General features: G+C 41.4%; 1 protein-coding gene across 12 annotated transcripts in view; it reads left to right on the forward strand.

Moving 5' to 3' along the window:
• RBMS1 (RNA binding motif single stranded interacting protein 1) overlaps nt 1-15,291 on the forward strand; it is a 212,987-nt gene that overhangs the window by 185,625 nt on the left and 12,071 nt on the right. For 8 of the 12 annotated variants that reach the window (XM_067741762.1, XM_067741773.1, XM_067741761.1 and 5 more), the window contains 4 exons: nt 1,190-1,269; nt 12,697-12,812; nt 13,664-13,713; nt 13,840-13,933. In XM_067741762.1, coding sequence (XP_067597863.1) covers nt 1,190-1,269; nt 12,697-12,812; nt 13,664-13,713; nt 13,840-13,933 — 340 coding nt within the window. The remainder of the gene's footprint in view (nt 1-1,189; nt 1,270-12,696; nt 12,813-13,663; nt 13,714-13,839; nt 13,934-15,291) is intronic. The other 4 variants (XM_067741764.1, XM_067741767.1, XM_067741770.1 and 1 more) reach the window with 1 other exon arrangement.

Raw genomic sequence — 15,291 nt, forward strand, 5'->3', positions numbered from 1 at the left:
TGACAATCGCATCTACCTCAGGCCTGTGAGATCAACAAAGCAAGCACTTTTCACTCTTGCACATATAGGAAAATTGAGTTAAAGAAAGGACTTTACCATTGTCACAGGGCTGCCAAGCAATGAAGCAAGGTCTAGTACCTGGTTCTTCTGGCTTTCAGTCCATTACTCTTTCTGTTAGGCCAGATGATTTTATAATAAAACGAAGGTATTCTACAGGTGGAAAGTCACCAAGGCCAGCATCCCCAGTGTGCACTTCATGGGTTAAAAGGACCCAGGTGAAACAGTGAAAGGCCCAGCGCCATCTGAAAATCGTCCCTCTGTGGGTGTTCCTCTGAAAGCAGATCAAGGACTTTCATTTCTGTATCCAAAGATAGAACCCAATTAAATTCTATTGCTTTTAAAAACTATTAAAAACCACCCATTAAAACCAAGGTGCAACTCTTCTGGGCAGTCCAGGAGTGTAGTGCATTTTGAGCAGATTATTCAGTGTTTTTTCCATTAAAGAAAAATAAATCAAAATGATTTAATTCCCCTGAAAGGTTTCTCAGGCGTTCTTAGCCACCTGCAGATGTGGAATAAGTTGTTAGGCTCCATCCTTTAATTCCTCCTCTAAAGCCAAGATGACAAAGAAGGTACATAATTGACTTCACTAATTTAATTTTAAACTTCAAGCTAATGAGAAAAACTGGTAAGACACATCCTCTGATTAACACCTGTTCTTATCATGACTTTTGAGTCTGTCATTTTTTTGAATATGTAAAAGGAAAGACCATCTTTAAAATGACCAATATCCCAGCAGCACTAAATACACTAGTATTTTAAACTGGTATTTTTATTTTTAATTCACTATCATGACTAACAAAGCTATTGTGTATTGATTATCAGTTTTTCTACAAGTGGGAAAAAATTATACATTTCCTATGCTTGGTATTAAATACTCTTTGTATAATTTATTTCTTTTATGATTCTGAATGTACTGTGTGGTTATCAAGTTTTTGTTTTACTGTGGAAGCACACAAACAACAGTTAAATAAAAGATAGAATAAACCCACTTTTTCCTATCATTCACATTTTTGTTAGTTTTCATTTGTATCCAATAAACCTATAGGATTGTATTCATGTGTACAGGACAAAATGCAAACTAAGATATCTCTGACTATTTACGTGTTTTATTTTTATGTATAAATAGGATGGAATCAACAGAAAAGTGTGAAGCCGTTATTGGTCATTTTAATGGAAAATTCATTAAGACGCCACCCGGAGTTTCTGGTATGTTGTTTGTCTAAAATTGTATCAGTAGTCTTTTGTTTAGGATGTGGTGCCTCTTATATCAAGAACAAAAAACTCCTCATTTAGCTCTTTAAAATTTATTTCTTTGGATCTACAAATAAGACTTCAAAATTCACTTCTTCCAACTGTTTAAATATGAATGGAAGCATAGAGAAACAAACTTATGGTTACGGGGTGGGAGGGGGCATAAATTGGGAGACTGGGACTGACATATACACACTACTATATATAAAATAGATAACTAGTAAGGACGTACTCTATCGCACAGGGAACTCTTCTCAATACCCTGTAATGACCTATATGGGAAGAGAATCTAAAAAAGAGTGGATATATGTATATGTATAACTAATACAATTTTCTGTACAGCAGACACTAACACAGCATTGTAAAGCAACTATACTCTAATAAAAAATTCTTTTAAAATTCAAAAAAAATGAAACGTAAGCTTAGGGAAAAATAAAATATATATATATATATATATATATATATATACACACACACACACACACACACACACACACATGAATGGAAGCAGACCCAGTGGTAAGGAGGTGTGTGACTTGCAGAGCATTCAGAAGCCACTCCTCCTTGGATGAGGAAGCCATCCTCTAACTCACCTCATCACCATCCTCAATAAATATCCTGTCAGTCCTATCCGTTGAGGACTGTGGTACTTTCCACGCTGGCTCGCGCCTTCTTTCTGGAAGATGTCAGCATGTGTTACCCCTCCCCCTTACAGTGCCTGGACTCAACTTCTGTGGCCCCTCCATCCACTCCTCTGTGGCCACTTCCTCCCATTGCTCTGCCCCGTGTTGTCTTGACCAAGAAAACACCGCACCTCAGGAGCTTTTCATTCCAACGTTACAGCCCCTCTAGCTCCCACTAAACCTGGTCTGAAATACAGTGGGCTCCAGCTTGATCAGACCCTCAGCATCACTGGTCCTCCCTCGGCCTCTCACCCTTACCTAGATAGCAATTCTCAGTTTTCACCAGCCTGCTCAGCCCTCTCCCTAAACTGCTCCCACACCCCAATCCTAAGGAGATGACTTCACTTCCCTTTAATCAGGCTGTCCTGTCTTGCCCTTTCAACAGCTTCCTCTGCTGCCATTGGGTTACTGTCTGCATAGCGCCCTGAGGACACCCACCTGTACGGCAGCATTTAACATGTTTACACGTGTCAGTGCACTAAACTAAGCTCCTCGAAGGCAGAGGCTGTTTTCTTACCTTTCTGTGTTCATGCCTAGCTCAGTACTTGAACCGTACTGTTCAAGCACCAGTAACTGTTTGTTGGTTTTGCATAAATTTCACTTCACTATTCACCAAGACAACACTACCTATTTGCAAGCTAGCGTGCAAGCGGCTGACCACAAACTAGAAGACGTTTCCATTTGTGCGTGTGTAACTAGCGTTCAGTATTTATTCTTCTGTAGCTCCAAGGTTCCATCTTTAACTGGATGGCTGATGATTATGATTAGGGATCCACTTTACTTTTCTGTATCCAGGTGAGTCTCACTTCATAGAGAATCTGTATATAAGTGTGTGCGATACCACGGACTAACTGCATCCTTTAATACCAAAATCTGACAGCATACAGTTTGCATGGCTGTATGTGAGCTTGAGCTAGAGCATAAAATACAAGGTCTAGACGTACGCTCTTCCAAGGAACTCAGCCTTGTGAAAGAGCTTCCTTTTCTGTTTTTTAAGTCAGTTTTGTTGTTCCATCCACAACACTTGAGTTGAAAGAAAAAAAAAAGAAACGAGAGGGGAATATTTTTACCTTCCAACCAAGTAAAGACAAGGGAGAAATTTCATCGTGGGAGGCTTCTGCCAGCCTTGCCCCGCGGGGCCTTCCAAGGCCCCTGCACACAGCTGCCCCCCGTGTTCTCCTCGCTTTCCATGCCATCCTCAGCATGGGCAGAACCCCAGAGTATTATATAAGTCCCTTCGAAGGGCTGCTCACCCAACCCACCTGTGACCTCGTTACTTTCTCAGCTCATTCTTGCATGCAACAAGGAGATTTCGAGAAGGAAAAACACCCCAGCACACATTTGTTTTGATGTTGTATCAAAGATAAGATCTACCGGCTCCCTGAATGAAATAGATCTCAGGGTGTCACGAATTGAGGTTGGACAGTTTCCTTTTTTCTCCAAAGGACTTCATGGTTGTGTCATTTAACTGTTTTCTTTGAAGTAGGTTTGAAGACTCTTGGTCACACCCATTCTAGGAAGAAAAAGACCTTGTTTTCCAAACCACACGCAAATAATTGTAGGATTCTCTGCACCTTTGCAATGAATAGTTTCTTCCAAGTAGTGCTAAGGGTCAAAGCGAGCGTAAGAACCAGATGGGTTCCTTCTCCATGGAGAGCATCCGGGCAGGGAAGACAACCAGGACTTAACTTTATGCCATTTTCTGATGTTTGATGATCTCTCACATGTTTTAGTCTTGGTTCCCAACTAGACTGCATGTCCTTAGCGGCAAGGGTTGTGTTTTATATTGTGTTTTATATTGGCGGGAAGGGCTGTGTTTTATATTTTCATTTTGTGGTAGGCACCAAAAACCTGTGCATCACCCTATACCAGCAGAAGTCACCAAGCGGTTTCCAAGAGCATTTTTCACATAGAGCTCATCACAAGAATCGTGGCTATTTTGATGGCCGTTTTGTATAGCTTTTGCCTTTAAGTGAAGTCGAGCTACTTTTTGGCAAGAGCTTGAAACGTACAATGCGGGATTGGGAAGCATGCTATTCCAGTGAACCCAGCCTTTCCCCAAAACAAGTCTCCAGTGGACTTGAGAACCCACAACAGAATTTGAAACCATTTTCAACTTCTCTGGATTGTTTTTTTGTACACACGATACAAGAATTATCTTTGACTACCTGTCTGTTTATTAGATGCTGCTGTCTCCCTTCCAATTACCTGAATGGCTGCTGTGACATGGGTTTCCCCGTGGAATGCATATGATTATTGTCAGTAGAACCAGATGAAAAACAAAAATATTGTCAGGCAAGGGTAAATTGAATGGGCCTCCACTTTACTGTTTAAATAATGTAGGCTCATTGCTAGGCAGACGTAACATTTCATAAATACAGTCAGAGGATGGTTTATTTAATGATGCAAGTTGTTTAGCGGGCATAAGCAGAATTATCCAGGATGGTTTTGTGTCAGAGTACTCCGATTCTTGCACGACTGACGATTTGCCTGTGACACTGGAGCCAAGTATAGGAAGGAAACCTCCATTAGACACAGTCCCCAAAAGACACTTTCTTTTGAGGACTGAAAAGAAAACGCATCGCGTGAACAGTGCGACGAACAGTAAACTGAACGTAAACTCATCGCGTGGCGCTCTTAAGAAAGTCTCTAGATGGCAAAGCAGAGAGGTCAGCTGTGCACGTGAGTTGTCACTTCTCAGATGCCACCCATCCATCTGCCAACACACTCTCATACCGGGGTGATGTGGCTGGCTTCCCCCATGCCTGGCATACCCCACCCTGGCCTGGGGCCTGGTGCATAACGTAGTATACGTTTAGAGTTCCGTAAAGATCCACTATACCACGTCACGATTTTTTATACAATCTGCTTTCTGAAATCACTTTTTAAAAATCGTGTGCTTTTGTGTCTGATGTTACCACATTTTCAAAAAGGTTTTATCTTATGGCAGATTCTTCAAGTGTACATTATAGTTTGTGTTAAGAAAAAAAAAAAGTTGCTCAGAAGGCCGTTCCTTCTGTCCTTCCTCCCACTCAGTCTCTCATTTTTCTCTGAAAATGTTGAAATACTGTCCTTTGCTTGGATTTACCTTGATTTCGAGTGCTAGCTGGTTTGCAGAAAGTCAGATTTGCTTGGAAGGACCCCAACAAGGGTCAAAGAAGCAATGACTTCTTTGTGAGACAATCTAGGTGAATTCCACAGAGGTTTAAAATAAGTACGTCCCATTTGCTTGATAAAAATTCCATTATGGAGAAATAGGATGGTGGTGGTTTCCCGCACAGTGAACATTAGAAACGAGAGATGGGTAGAACTGACGTCCAAATTAGGAGACGTGCCCAAGGCAAAAACACTATCACTCATGGCCATGATTCAGGGATTTGTCTGAAAAATATTCTTCCAGTACCTTCCTGGAAGAGAGTACAGTCTCCAAGAAGACTAATGCACATGGCATGTTAGCTGGAACTCTCCTAGGGCTGCTTGCCCTGCACCCGTTGTTTCTGCCTCTGTGGGAGATGCGCACGACACACACACCCCGTGGATAAAGGCCACGTGTATATTCAGTGCTGCAGGAAGCAGTATGGTCACATCTCTCTTTCTGGACCTCTCCATGACGTGAATGGAGTCTGCCCTTGTGTGCTAAGGGCAGAGAGTTTTTAAAGAAAAGAAAGAAGTGTCTTTTCACTGGGTATGTGAGCGCCTTTGAGATGCCCAGTATGGTGCGGACATCATTCTGCCACATCGCCCAAAGCTTTGCCTGTGTCGTGGAGGAGCTCTGTCGTGTTGTGAAGTGCGTATGTGACTGCTGGCCTGCTCCATCCAAAGACCTCAGCTTGTTTTACGTCTACTTTATGTGTTACTTTGACTTTTCAGATTGGGTACATGCCCAGCAGGGCTTGAAAACCGCTCTTACATTCTGGAAAGTTCTGTGTATAGGTAAAATTATTAGGGCCTTGTCCTATGCCAGGAGGCAGAAAAGGTAATGTTTAGGGGAAAAGTTACAAACCTAGTAAAAAACCTGGAAATCTTTCAAGGGTTTTTATTGCCCGTTTCATTTCCCAAATGTTTGGCTTAAGCATTATTAACTCTGTTAAAAACAGAAACGTTTGGCAACTCTAGGACAAAAGAAATACGTGTGGAATGTTCCTGACCTTTAAGACAATGTGATCATACCTTCGGGATCGTGATGTGTTCATGTCTGTCTCACCCAGTATGTACAGTAGAGCAGAGTCTGAATGCATGTATTGTTGAGATGTTCCAGCCAAGGGCTGGAATCTTATGAGTAAATCATTGCCATGAAAGCAAAAGTGCTGGAACCATCCTGGGAGGCCAGTGGGGTGAGGGCTGTCTTGCAGATCCCAAACTCCAACTCATTCTCTACCAAGGAGGGAAGTCTGGTTTTTAAAAAGTGACAAGGGACCTCAACTAGAAGTGTGCCAGTGTTTGTTTTAGCTGAAGATCCTTTGAGTGCCCTGCCAGGCTTAGGAGGAGGCTACCTTCAGACAGCTGTTACCACCATGGATCACACCCAGCCTACAGCAGGCCCCTTCCAATCAGTTTTACACCTTTCCACTCTCAGGTTCTGCCAGAGAGGAACAATAAATAGTGGAGTAAGATTTTATAAAAGCATAAGGATCTTGGGTGGAAGATGTAGGTGTTACTATGAAAACAGTTTTCTAAAAGGCATTTGCCACTAACTTCATCCTTAACTACAGCTTGAACATTTCTTTATTCTATGTGAAGCCAAGGCAGCAACTATAGCCAGCTCTTAAATCTCACAGAATCAAATTCCAGGGAAAACAGGCCAGTCCCTAAAAATGTTTATAACTTCTGAACCGGAAGTTCCTCTCCCGAGAATTTATCTTGATAAGCCAAAGGTAAGAGGAGGGGCCATAGCTCAAAATTAGAGCTCCTCCTGTTGTCATAGTGATAAAATAATAGTAACTAATATTCATTGAACTGTTCTAGGCACTTTATATATGTTTATGTATGTTAATTGTAACAATCTTTTGTACAATCTTAAGTGCTCTTATTATCCCCATTTCCCAGATTATGAAACCAGAGACGTGCCTGGAGTCACTAGCTAGTAAATGGCAAAACCAAATTTCAAACCCAGGAGACTAATCTAGAGCCAGTATTCTAACCACCATAGAATCTGACTGCCAATATCGCGTGGGCACTGGAATCAAAGAGATAAAAAAGATAACACACACAGATGTTCATACGGTGTTACAAGAACAAAGAAACTATACATGATCCCTTTTCAAATAGAACATTATGTAACCATTAAAGAAAAGAAAAAATTCTATAACAAGGTAGAGAAAGGTCCACAATGTAAATGGTAGAAGAAAAGGCCCTATCATTGCAAAAATGAAAAATATAGACTTAGAAGAGTAGTAAATATAGAATATTAAAATATTTATGTTGGAGTGATGGGGAAGTATTGCGTTTTTGTTTTCTATTTAACCTGGCTTGAATGTTGTTTAACCATTATTTTACTGATAAGTAGAGCTGAGTGGGAGATGGAACTACTCTATCAGGGTCAGGAAAGGAGGAGAGATATAACCTAACAGAGCAGGCGTGGGAGGGTAGGCATCTGCAGAGAGAAGCCGGAGCTCTGCCCTGTGGTAAGAGGACCGCAGGGTTTGGTTAGAAACAAATAGGGGGCTGAAACAGGAAATGATGTCGTGCACACAAAGAAGGGATAGTATTTATTAGATCCTTAGGTTGAAATTTTTAAAAGAGCCCTGGATAGTTTCTTGCATGTCCTTAGTTGAGGGGTCTTGAAAGTAGCCAACAGTTTCAGAAAGGAAGCTAATTACGGTTGCTGAGTGGACCACTTTTCTACAACTGATAGAAAAGCTTCTCTCAAGGGCAGTTTATGTGTTAGAGACTGTTGATTGGGATAAAATACTGCATAGCTAGAAAAATGGGAGTTGGGGAGTAGCAGTTTCTCCAGCTGTTAGAACTTGGTGAGGAAAAGTTCCACTTTGTTACAAATACAAAGAACTCATAGCCCTCTGAGTGGTTGGGTTAGATAAGTGGGGAGGATGTCTGGGAGGTCTAGTCATGAACTACAGTGCTTAGTCAAAGCAGGCATTCTAGAAGTGATGCTTCACGGGGGTGTCTGGGGAAGACAGTTGAGCGCAAATTACTGTAGAGTTTGAGCTTCAGAAGGTGGATAGGGACACGACTTGGTAGGGATGTGCAGTGAGGCATCGTGGGCATCACCCCTATGGCTCCAGTCCCTTAGGAGGGACTGTTAGTGCCACCAATCAGGCATTGGTAAAAGATCGTCCCTGTCGAGGGCACATTGGAGAATCCAGTAAGGCAGTTACCTTAGATGGCTCTTAAGAGATGCCCCCCCAAAATATCAGATCAGTGCTTGCATGTGGCACTGCCTACTGAAGGCTCTACCACAGTAGTTAAGCTTCTGGAGGTACATGTTCTTGTTGGTTCTGACGAACAAGAAAATAACTTCTCTGTCTTGGCTAGTAAGGACGAGAATCTGACCTGAGAGATTTCACAAGACATCTGAGGCACACCCTTTACAAACCCCAAAGATCCTGATTCATTAAGGGAAATTCAGCCTAGAATACTTTGCATATTTGGCAGAATCAATCAATAAGGGGTAATTTTATGAAACATTATATCATAAATGTTTTTGTTAGAACTCTTTGCAATTATTGTTTTGCTCAATAAGGTGAAGAGTTACTAATCTAGAAAATTACCATATAGAGGATATAGGTTGATGGTTAGAAACTAATTTTTTTTTTTAAGGTTAATATACCCAAACTTACCTGTTGATCACACTCATATTACTAGTATTCAGGGCACGTCCTTCTCTGCGTGCCAGGCCTCCTCAATACCTCCCTTCTACAAAGAACAATCAAGGAGGCCACCTGAGGGATCTGTTCTGTAGGAAAAGCTGACATCACATAGCATCTCCCAGTCTTTAACCTGGAACCCTGGATATTAGGCTCCAAATGCAAACTAGAGACTATTCCCTGGTCGAGTAAGCCGCAGCATATGCCAGTCGAATAAGGAACTCTCATTTTGTAACAATCTTGCGCTCACTTAAAAATAAGTGGGCCATGACACAGATCTGGGTATGTAAGTTTGGTTTTCGATTCAAAAATCTAACTGAAGTCCTCTGACTCTTTCTCAGTCTAACGGTAACGTAAATGTCTTAAAGAAATCTTCACATAGTTGCTTTCATCGCACACATGATACAATCTTTGTAATCAATAGGTTATCAAGAATGCTTAGGATTAAGCTGTGTCTCATGTCATCCAAGTTCAAGGAGCGGCAGTGTAAAAGAAATATAGCTGTTCCTGTATCAGAAGTGTTTCACTTCTGCTGGCATTCTTATTAAAAACAAACATTTCAGTAAACAGTGCTCTGTCCCATAAATGGCTAAATGGCCTTATAAGATTGGGGATGCTCTCGTCCCCATTAGACTGCAAGAACTATGAAGTAAGACCCTGTTTTATTCACCACTGTATCCCTAGCTCTTCAGACTATATCTGGCACATAGTAGGCACTCGGTAAAACTTTCAGCTGCTAAACAGACCAGAGAAAATTGTAATAGAGGGAAGAAGCTGTTAGAATTTTATATTGCGTCACACACACAGAATAGTGGGGTATTCCTGTTCCCCAGAAGCAAGGAACCAACAGCTATCTAAAAACTGTGTCATTTCTACTGGTTATAATTCTTTAAAATAAGAAATTAATTTTCCTAAGATACGGGACACCTGCTAGTAGACAAACTGTTGTAACTACTTAACCTTTTTGGTTTTAGAGGAAGGAAAATATCTTAATGACAGCACAAAATCATGTAGCAAATGTAGTTCATTTTTGAAAGATTCAACTACATTCTGTTCCATTTGTTTCATTTTAAATGATATATTTGCAAACATGTCATCGCTCACTTTATGTTTACCTCCTCGTTACACCGTTTTTAGCAGGCTTGATTGTTGCCTGAAATTGCTTTTTCTTTGACGGAGCTTAGTGTAGATGAATGAAAATGTGTTGGAAGCACCTTCCCACGGATAGGGAAGGCCTGTTTGGCCTCTCAGCAAATGTGCAGCCCTGGCACTCGCCAGGGATGGCTACCCAGCTGCTTCCATTCACGCCTGCCCGGGCAGCCCCGGTGAACTTCCAGAATGAGTCCGACCTGGTCGCCTCCTTTCTCTGCTAATAGAGGAAAATGGTGCATTTGCATCACTTGCTGTGCCAAGTAAACTTTTTTTTAATTTGAATTTCAGTCTAGGAGCTCATCTTTATAATGCCTCTAGATAGAAGCAGTTCCCCAAAGTGAAGCCCCACAAAGTGTCAGCACCACAGAGTTTAATCTCTCTCTCTTGTTCCACAAGGTTATGGGGAGGCAGATTCCTAAAACCTCAGACATCATTGGAGAAAACATTTGATGCCATAAGGACCTTTCTAGGTCGGTGGAGAGTGAGATCTTGTTTCCAAGTTCTCAGTTTGTCCTTAGAAGTCAAGGATGAGGCATCCCCGGCCACGGCAGACAGGCATTCTCCTTCCTTCCACTTGAATGCTGTCTTCTCTCGGCCTTCATTTCCATCTGGCCCTGAACGGCCCACTTGTAGAGTTAAAAGCATCTTCAGGGGTTAGAAGGCTCTCTTGTTTCACTGCATCCATTTACTTTACCTTCTGTGATTGTTAGTGAAGGTGGAAATTTCCAAAAGTCAGTATCTTTTTTTTGAAAAGACAGAGAATGTAGTTTAGGAATGTAGGATTTGGCCCCTGTCCATCTTCCATCACACCCGGTTTGCCTTAAATGGAAGAATGGAAGTTCCTTGTTCTGGAAATCGGTGGGTGGGGGAGATGTAGGAGTCAGAAGGGAAGCCCGGGGCATCTCACCAGACACATGACAGTTTTGCTCTCACCTCCTGGCACCCGTAGTACTACAGCTGCCATTCAGAGAGCTCACGTGCCAGCCCGTCCCTCTGGAGTGGTTTACACCAGGGAGAGGAAAAAGGAGTGCCAAACCATGGCCCCGACAGCCTCGAGGAGGAATTGTAGTTGGGTTTTGGGTGCATTTCGTGTTTCGTCAGAGGAGTATTGAGAGGCACTGTTGCTCCCACCCTGTCATTAGCGGGCGGGTAATAGTGATATAAAATAAGAGGTGAATTAGGATAATAAGAGGCAAAGGAGAAAGGAATAAATTTTCCACAAGTAATATTTTTCTTTTCATGGTTATTGAACTTTGCAACAGAACTTGAAAGTAGTAATCATGGTTCCACAGTAGACAAAGGACAGAATGTGAGAGTCAGACAGGAAGGTGTGATTGTCTTTATTACATTAACTAGAAACATACAGAAACAAGCACAGCTTTGAGGAATACACTGCTATTTTCATTCAAGAAAAATTTTTTAAAAAAAAGGAGAAGTCATGGGTGGCCTACTCTGTTGTCGCCTTTTCTTTTCTTTTCTTTTTTTAACTAATGAATATGTATCCCTGGTAAGAGAGTCTGTGCATCTTATACATCTTTTGCTTTTCTTTGTTAGTTTCTTGGGATCATTTTTTTGAGGGAGATGCGTAGTAAAGCAACACCAAGTGGGATGATTAAAGGCCCAGAAAAAGCTTTAGATAGGGTGGGCAGGTGTTTTCAGCTTTCTCACAACAGCTGTCTTCCATGTTGTATCCCCAAAATAAACAAATAAGACCTATTTGTATTCATTCATTGATTCAGCCAAGATGTAGAGAGCGCCTGCAGCACGCCAGACACTTACTTGGGCACTGGGAATAACAGGGATGAACAGAAGCCACTGCTCCCACAGAGCTTCCACTCTAGAGGGGAAACAGACACCAAACAAGTAGCCACACTCACAAAGTGTGATAAATGCTCTGAATAAAAATACAGTGTGAGCAGTATAAAGGGGGGCTTGCTTTCTACTGGAGGAAGTGAAGACTGCTCTGAGGAATCGTGATGGAAAGCTATGGGAGCATTTTTAAGTGGTGGAGGGGTGGGTGACACAATCCTGTTCACATTTGAAGATTTACTGACATGGAATTAGAGAGGGCCCAGAGTGAAAAGAAGAGTATCTGCACCTAAAGAAGTACAGAAGTGAATCCAAAAATGCCTTTGCTTCCTCAAAATAGCTCTTGAAATGTTTCATTACGTTCTGGTTTGAACACCATAACTAATATATTTTCTGTACAGTATTTTTCACTAGTGGATCATCTCCTAAGGGTCTGAGTAAACTTTTGCCTTGAAGTATATTCTATCCATTCCCTTAGAGCACCAACACTGCTCCTATTAAAAAAGAAATTCAGGGACTTCCTGGTGGCGCAGTGGTTAAGAATCCGCCTGCCAATGCAGGGGACATAGGTTCGAGCCCTGGTCCGGGAAGATCCTACATGCCGCGGAGCAACTAAGCCCGTGTGCCACAACTACTGAGCCTGCGGTTTAGAGCCCGCAAGCCACGGCTACTGAGCCCGCGTGCCCCAGAGCCTGTGCTCTGCAACGAGAGAAGCCACTGCAATGAGAAGCCTGTGCACCGCGGCACTCGCCACAACTAGAGAAAGCCTGCACACAGCAATGAAGACCCAGCGCAGCCAAAAATAAACACACACACACACGTATATTTTTAAAAAAAGAAGAAATTCAGTTACGTTTTATGACTCGTACACACGTAAAATTTTGGTTTCCTGTTATTTTTCCCTGTTTACTCAGCTCCTACAGAACCTTTATTGTGTAAGTTTGCGGATGGAGGACAGAAGAAGAGACAGAACCCAAACAAATACATCCCTAATGGACGACCGTGGCATAGAGAAGGAGAGGTGAGACTTGTAAGTCCTCTCTTGAAACTTCCGTGGGGGTGTATGATCATGAAAGCTACGTGGATGGTTACACAAGCAGCATCTTGACTTGGCTGCCACGCTTCTAGAATAGGGGCCAGGATTAAAACTTTATAATGTCACATAAAACTCTTCCCGGTGGATACCGTGCTAAGAGTGGTGATTCTCCCGATGGACACATAGATGGTGGAAGCAGCTGTGTTTACCAGTTAGCTACATAAAAAGTAAAAGAGCATTTTAAATTGCTGTAAGAAATGCACGAGTGTTTTTCTCCTCTAATGTCACGGTTTCTTAGGTTTACGTTTTAAATTATTCAGAAATTACTTGAAATATTATTAAAATAAACAGTATGTTTGTCATTGAGGATTTTTTGCCTAATAATAATGGTCTTTAGGGAAAAAAGCTCAATTTCTTAATAAAAATGTTGGCCCATCATTCCCCCATATTTATCGTAAATGGATTGTTGTTTTTGTTTTTTAAAGTAACATACTGGTTCAAGAATGTCTGGGGAAGTGCCGTCCAGTAGAAATGTTCTAGAATCTGTACTGTCCAGTGATGATCACTAGCCGCTTAAGGCTATTTATTTGAGCACTTGGAATGTAGCTTGTATGGCAGAGGGACTCAACTTTTCATTTAATTTTAAATATAACAGCTGCCATATGGGCCAGTGCCGATCTACAGCTTAATTCTCGTGTTGAGTTTATAATTACATCTGTCTAACGGAAGCTCTCAATTTTATCAAATACTACTAAACTATCACTGTTTTATGTTGCCATGACTCTGAGAAATGGAATTTTTAATTTGTGCCTTTGCAGATGAATGTTTCTTTTTCTTTCCCATAGGCTGGAATGACACTTACTTATGACCCAACCACGGCTGCTATACAGAACGGGTATGTCATTAAGATAAATACATAATGGCTAGAGGGAAAATGTGAGAGTGGAAAATATCAGATGTTTGTTCCGTGAATGATTCTATTTAAAGGATTACTTAATAAAGCCTTTTGTGTTTGTTCTAGATTTTATCCTTCACCATACAGTATTGCTACCAACCGAATGATCACTCAAACTTCTATTACACCCTATATTGCATCTCCTGTATCTGCCTACCAGGTTTGTACCTTTAGGATTCATCAAGAGTACGACAACTTGCCGACCTTGAATCACTGCTATATTTTTATGTGTCTTAAAATTTTGAACATTTATAATGAAATTTTAAGTCAAATGTTATGCAGCTTGGATACCCAATTTAGAATCCGCTGCTTTTTATTTGACAGAGTGATTTACTTTTATGTTTAGGAGAATGTGCAACGAGGGGAAATGGTTGTCAGTGGTCACTCCTTGAAACGATAGCATTTTAGAATTGGGATGAACCCAAATACTTCCTCCACAACAGGCCCTGCTGCTGGACACCATGTGTCCCAGAAATTGAAACGGAAAGAGAATTGCTGTTAGGTAAAATACAGACTAGGTGTGCACCCTTGCCTTCGTTAATTTGTCAGCAGGAACCAACGAAAGAGCAAGTAAACATGTTAATAAATAAAAACGTGTCTCTGTTAGGTAACATGAAATGAGCAATGCAGTGAGATTTGAGGCCAAAAAAGAGAGGTGACTCCCTGTTTATGTTATTTTGTGAAGAGGCTTTACCCTAAACTCCCAACTTAGAACCAAGATCTCATTAAGCACCTTACTGTCGTGTTGATTTGGTTTTATTGCAGGGGTAGCTCCTGTTCTCATGAACCCCATGGTGGTACACATGTACTTGTCCTCCCATATCAGAGTGCCTCTCACAGGGTTGCCGCCTTGGCCCAGACAGGGGCACTCTAACGGAGTCAGTTACAGACATGGGAATACACTTTTGTTGACTGTTGAGATCCTGTGTGACTAAACTAAACTTCTGTGTATTCTTGTTTTTAAAATAATTGAGTTAGTTATTGGAGCCCTGGTTTCTGGGGGTAGGGGACAACAATAATAACTGTTATTTCACTTCTGTAAGCCTCAGTTTCCTCATCTTTAAAATGGGGATAATAATAGTTTCTGTCTCATACGCTTATGATAAGAACGAAATGAGATTATCTATGTAAAGAGCTCACCACAGTACCTGGCATATCGTTAGCACTCAGTAAATGTTAGCTATGATTATTATTATCATCCTTTACATCCAAGATTAACTGGCTGGTAAGAGTATATCCATTCTGCTTTTTTAAAATAATGGATTGGTCAATGTAAGCAATATCATAAAGGTGGTTCTGTCGAAAAGCATAAAAGTAGCTCTGGATAACAAAGAGGAGAGATTAAATGCACTAAAACTGAAGTTGTAAAGTAGCATTCACAGCCTCCCTCAGCTTCTAGGTTCTTTTCACTTCTTTTCTTTGAGTCGTCACTCATTTCCTTTTATCTCTCTGGGTTGTTAAGTTACTTAACGCTGGTGCTTCAGTTTGCTAGGCAGAGCACTCACTCATTTAATGCCT

Source organism: Pseudorca crassidens, chromosome 6 (assembly GCF_039906515.1).
Source record: "Pseudorca crassidens isolate mPseCra1 chromosome 6, mPseCra1.hap1, whole genome shotgun sequence".
Lineage (NCBI taxonomy): Eukaryota > Metazoa > Chordata > Mammalia > Artiodactyla > Delphinidae > Pseudorca > Pseudorca crassidens.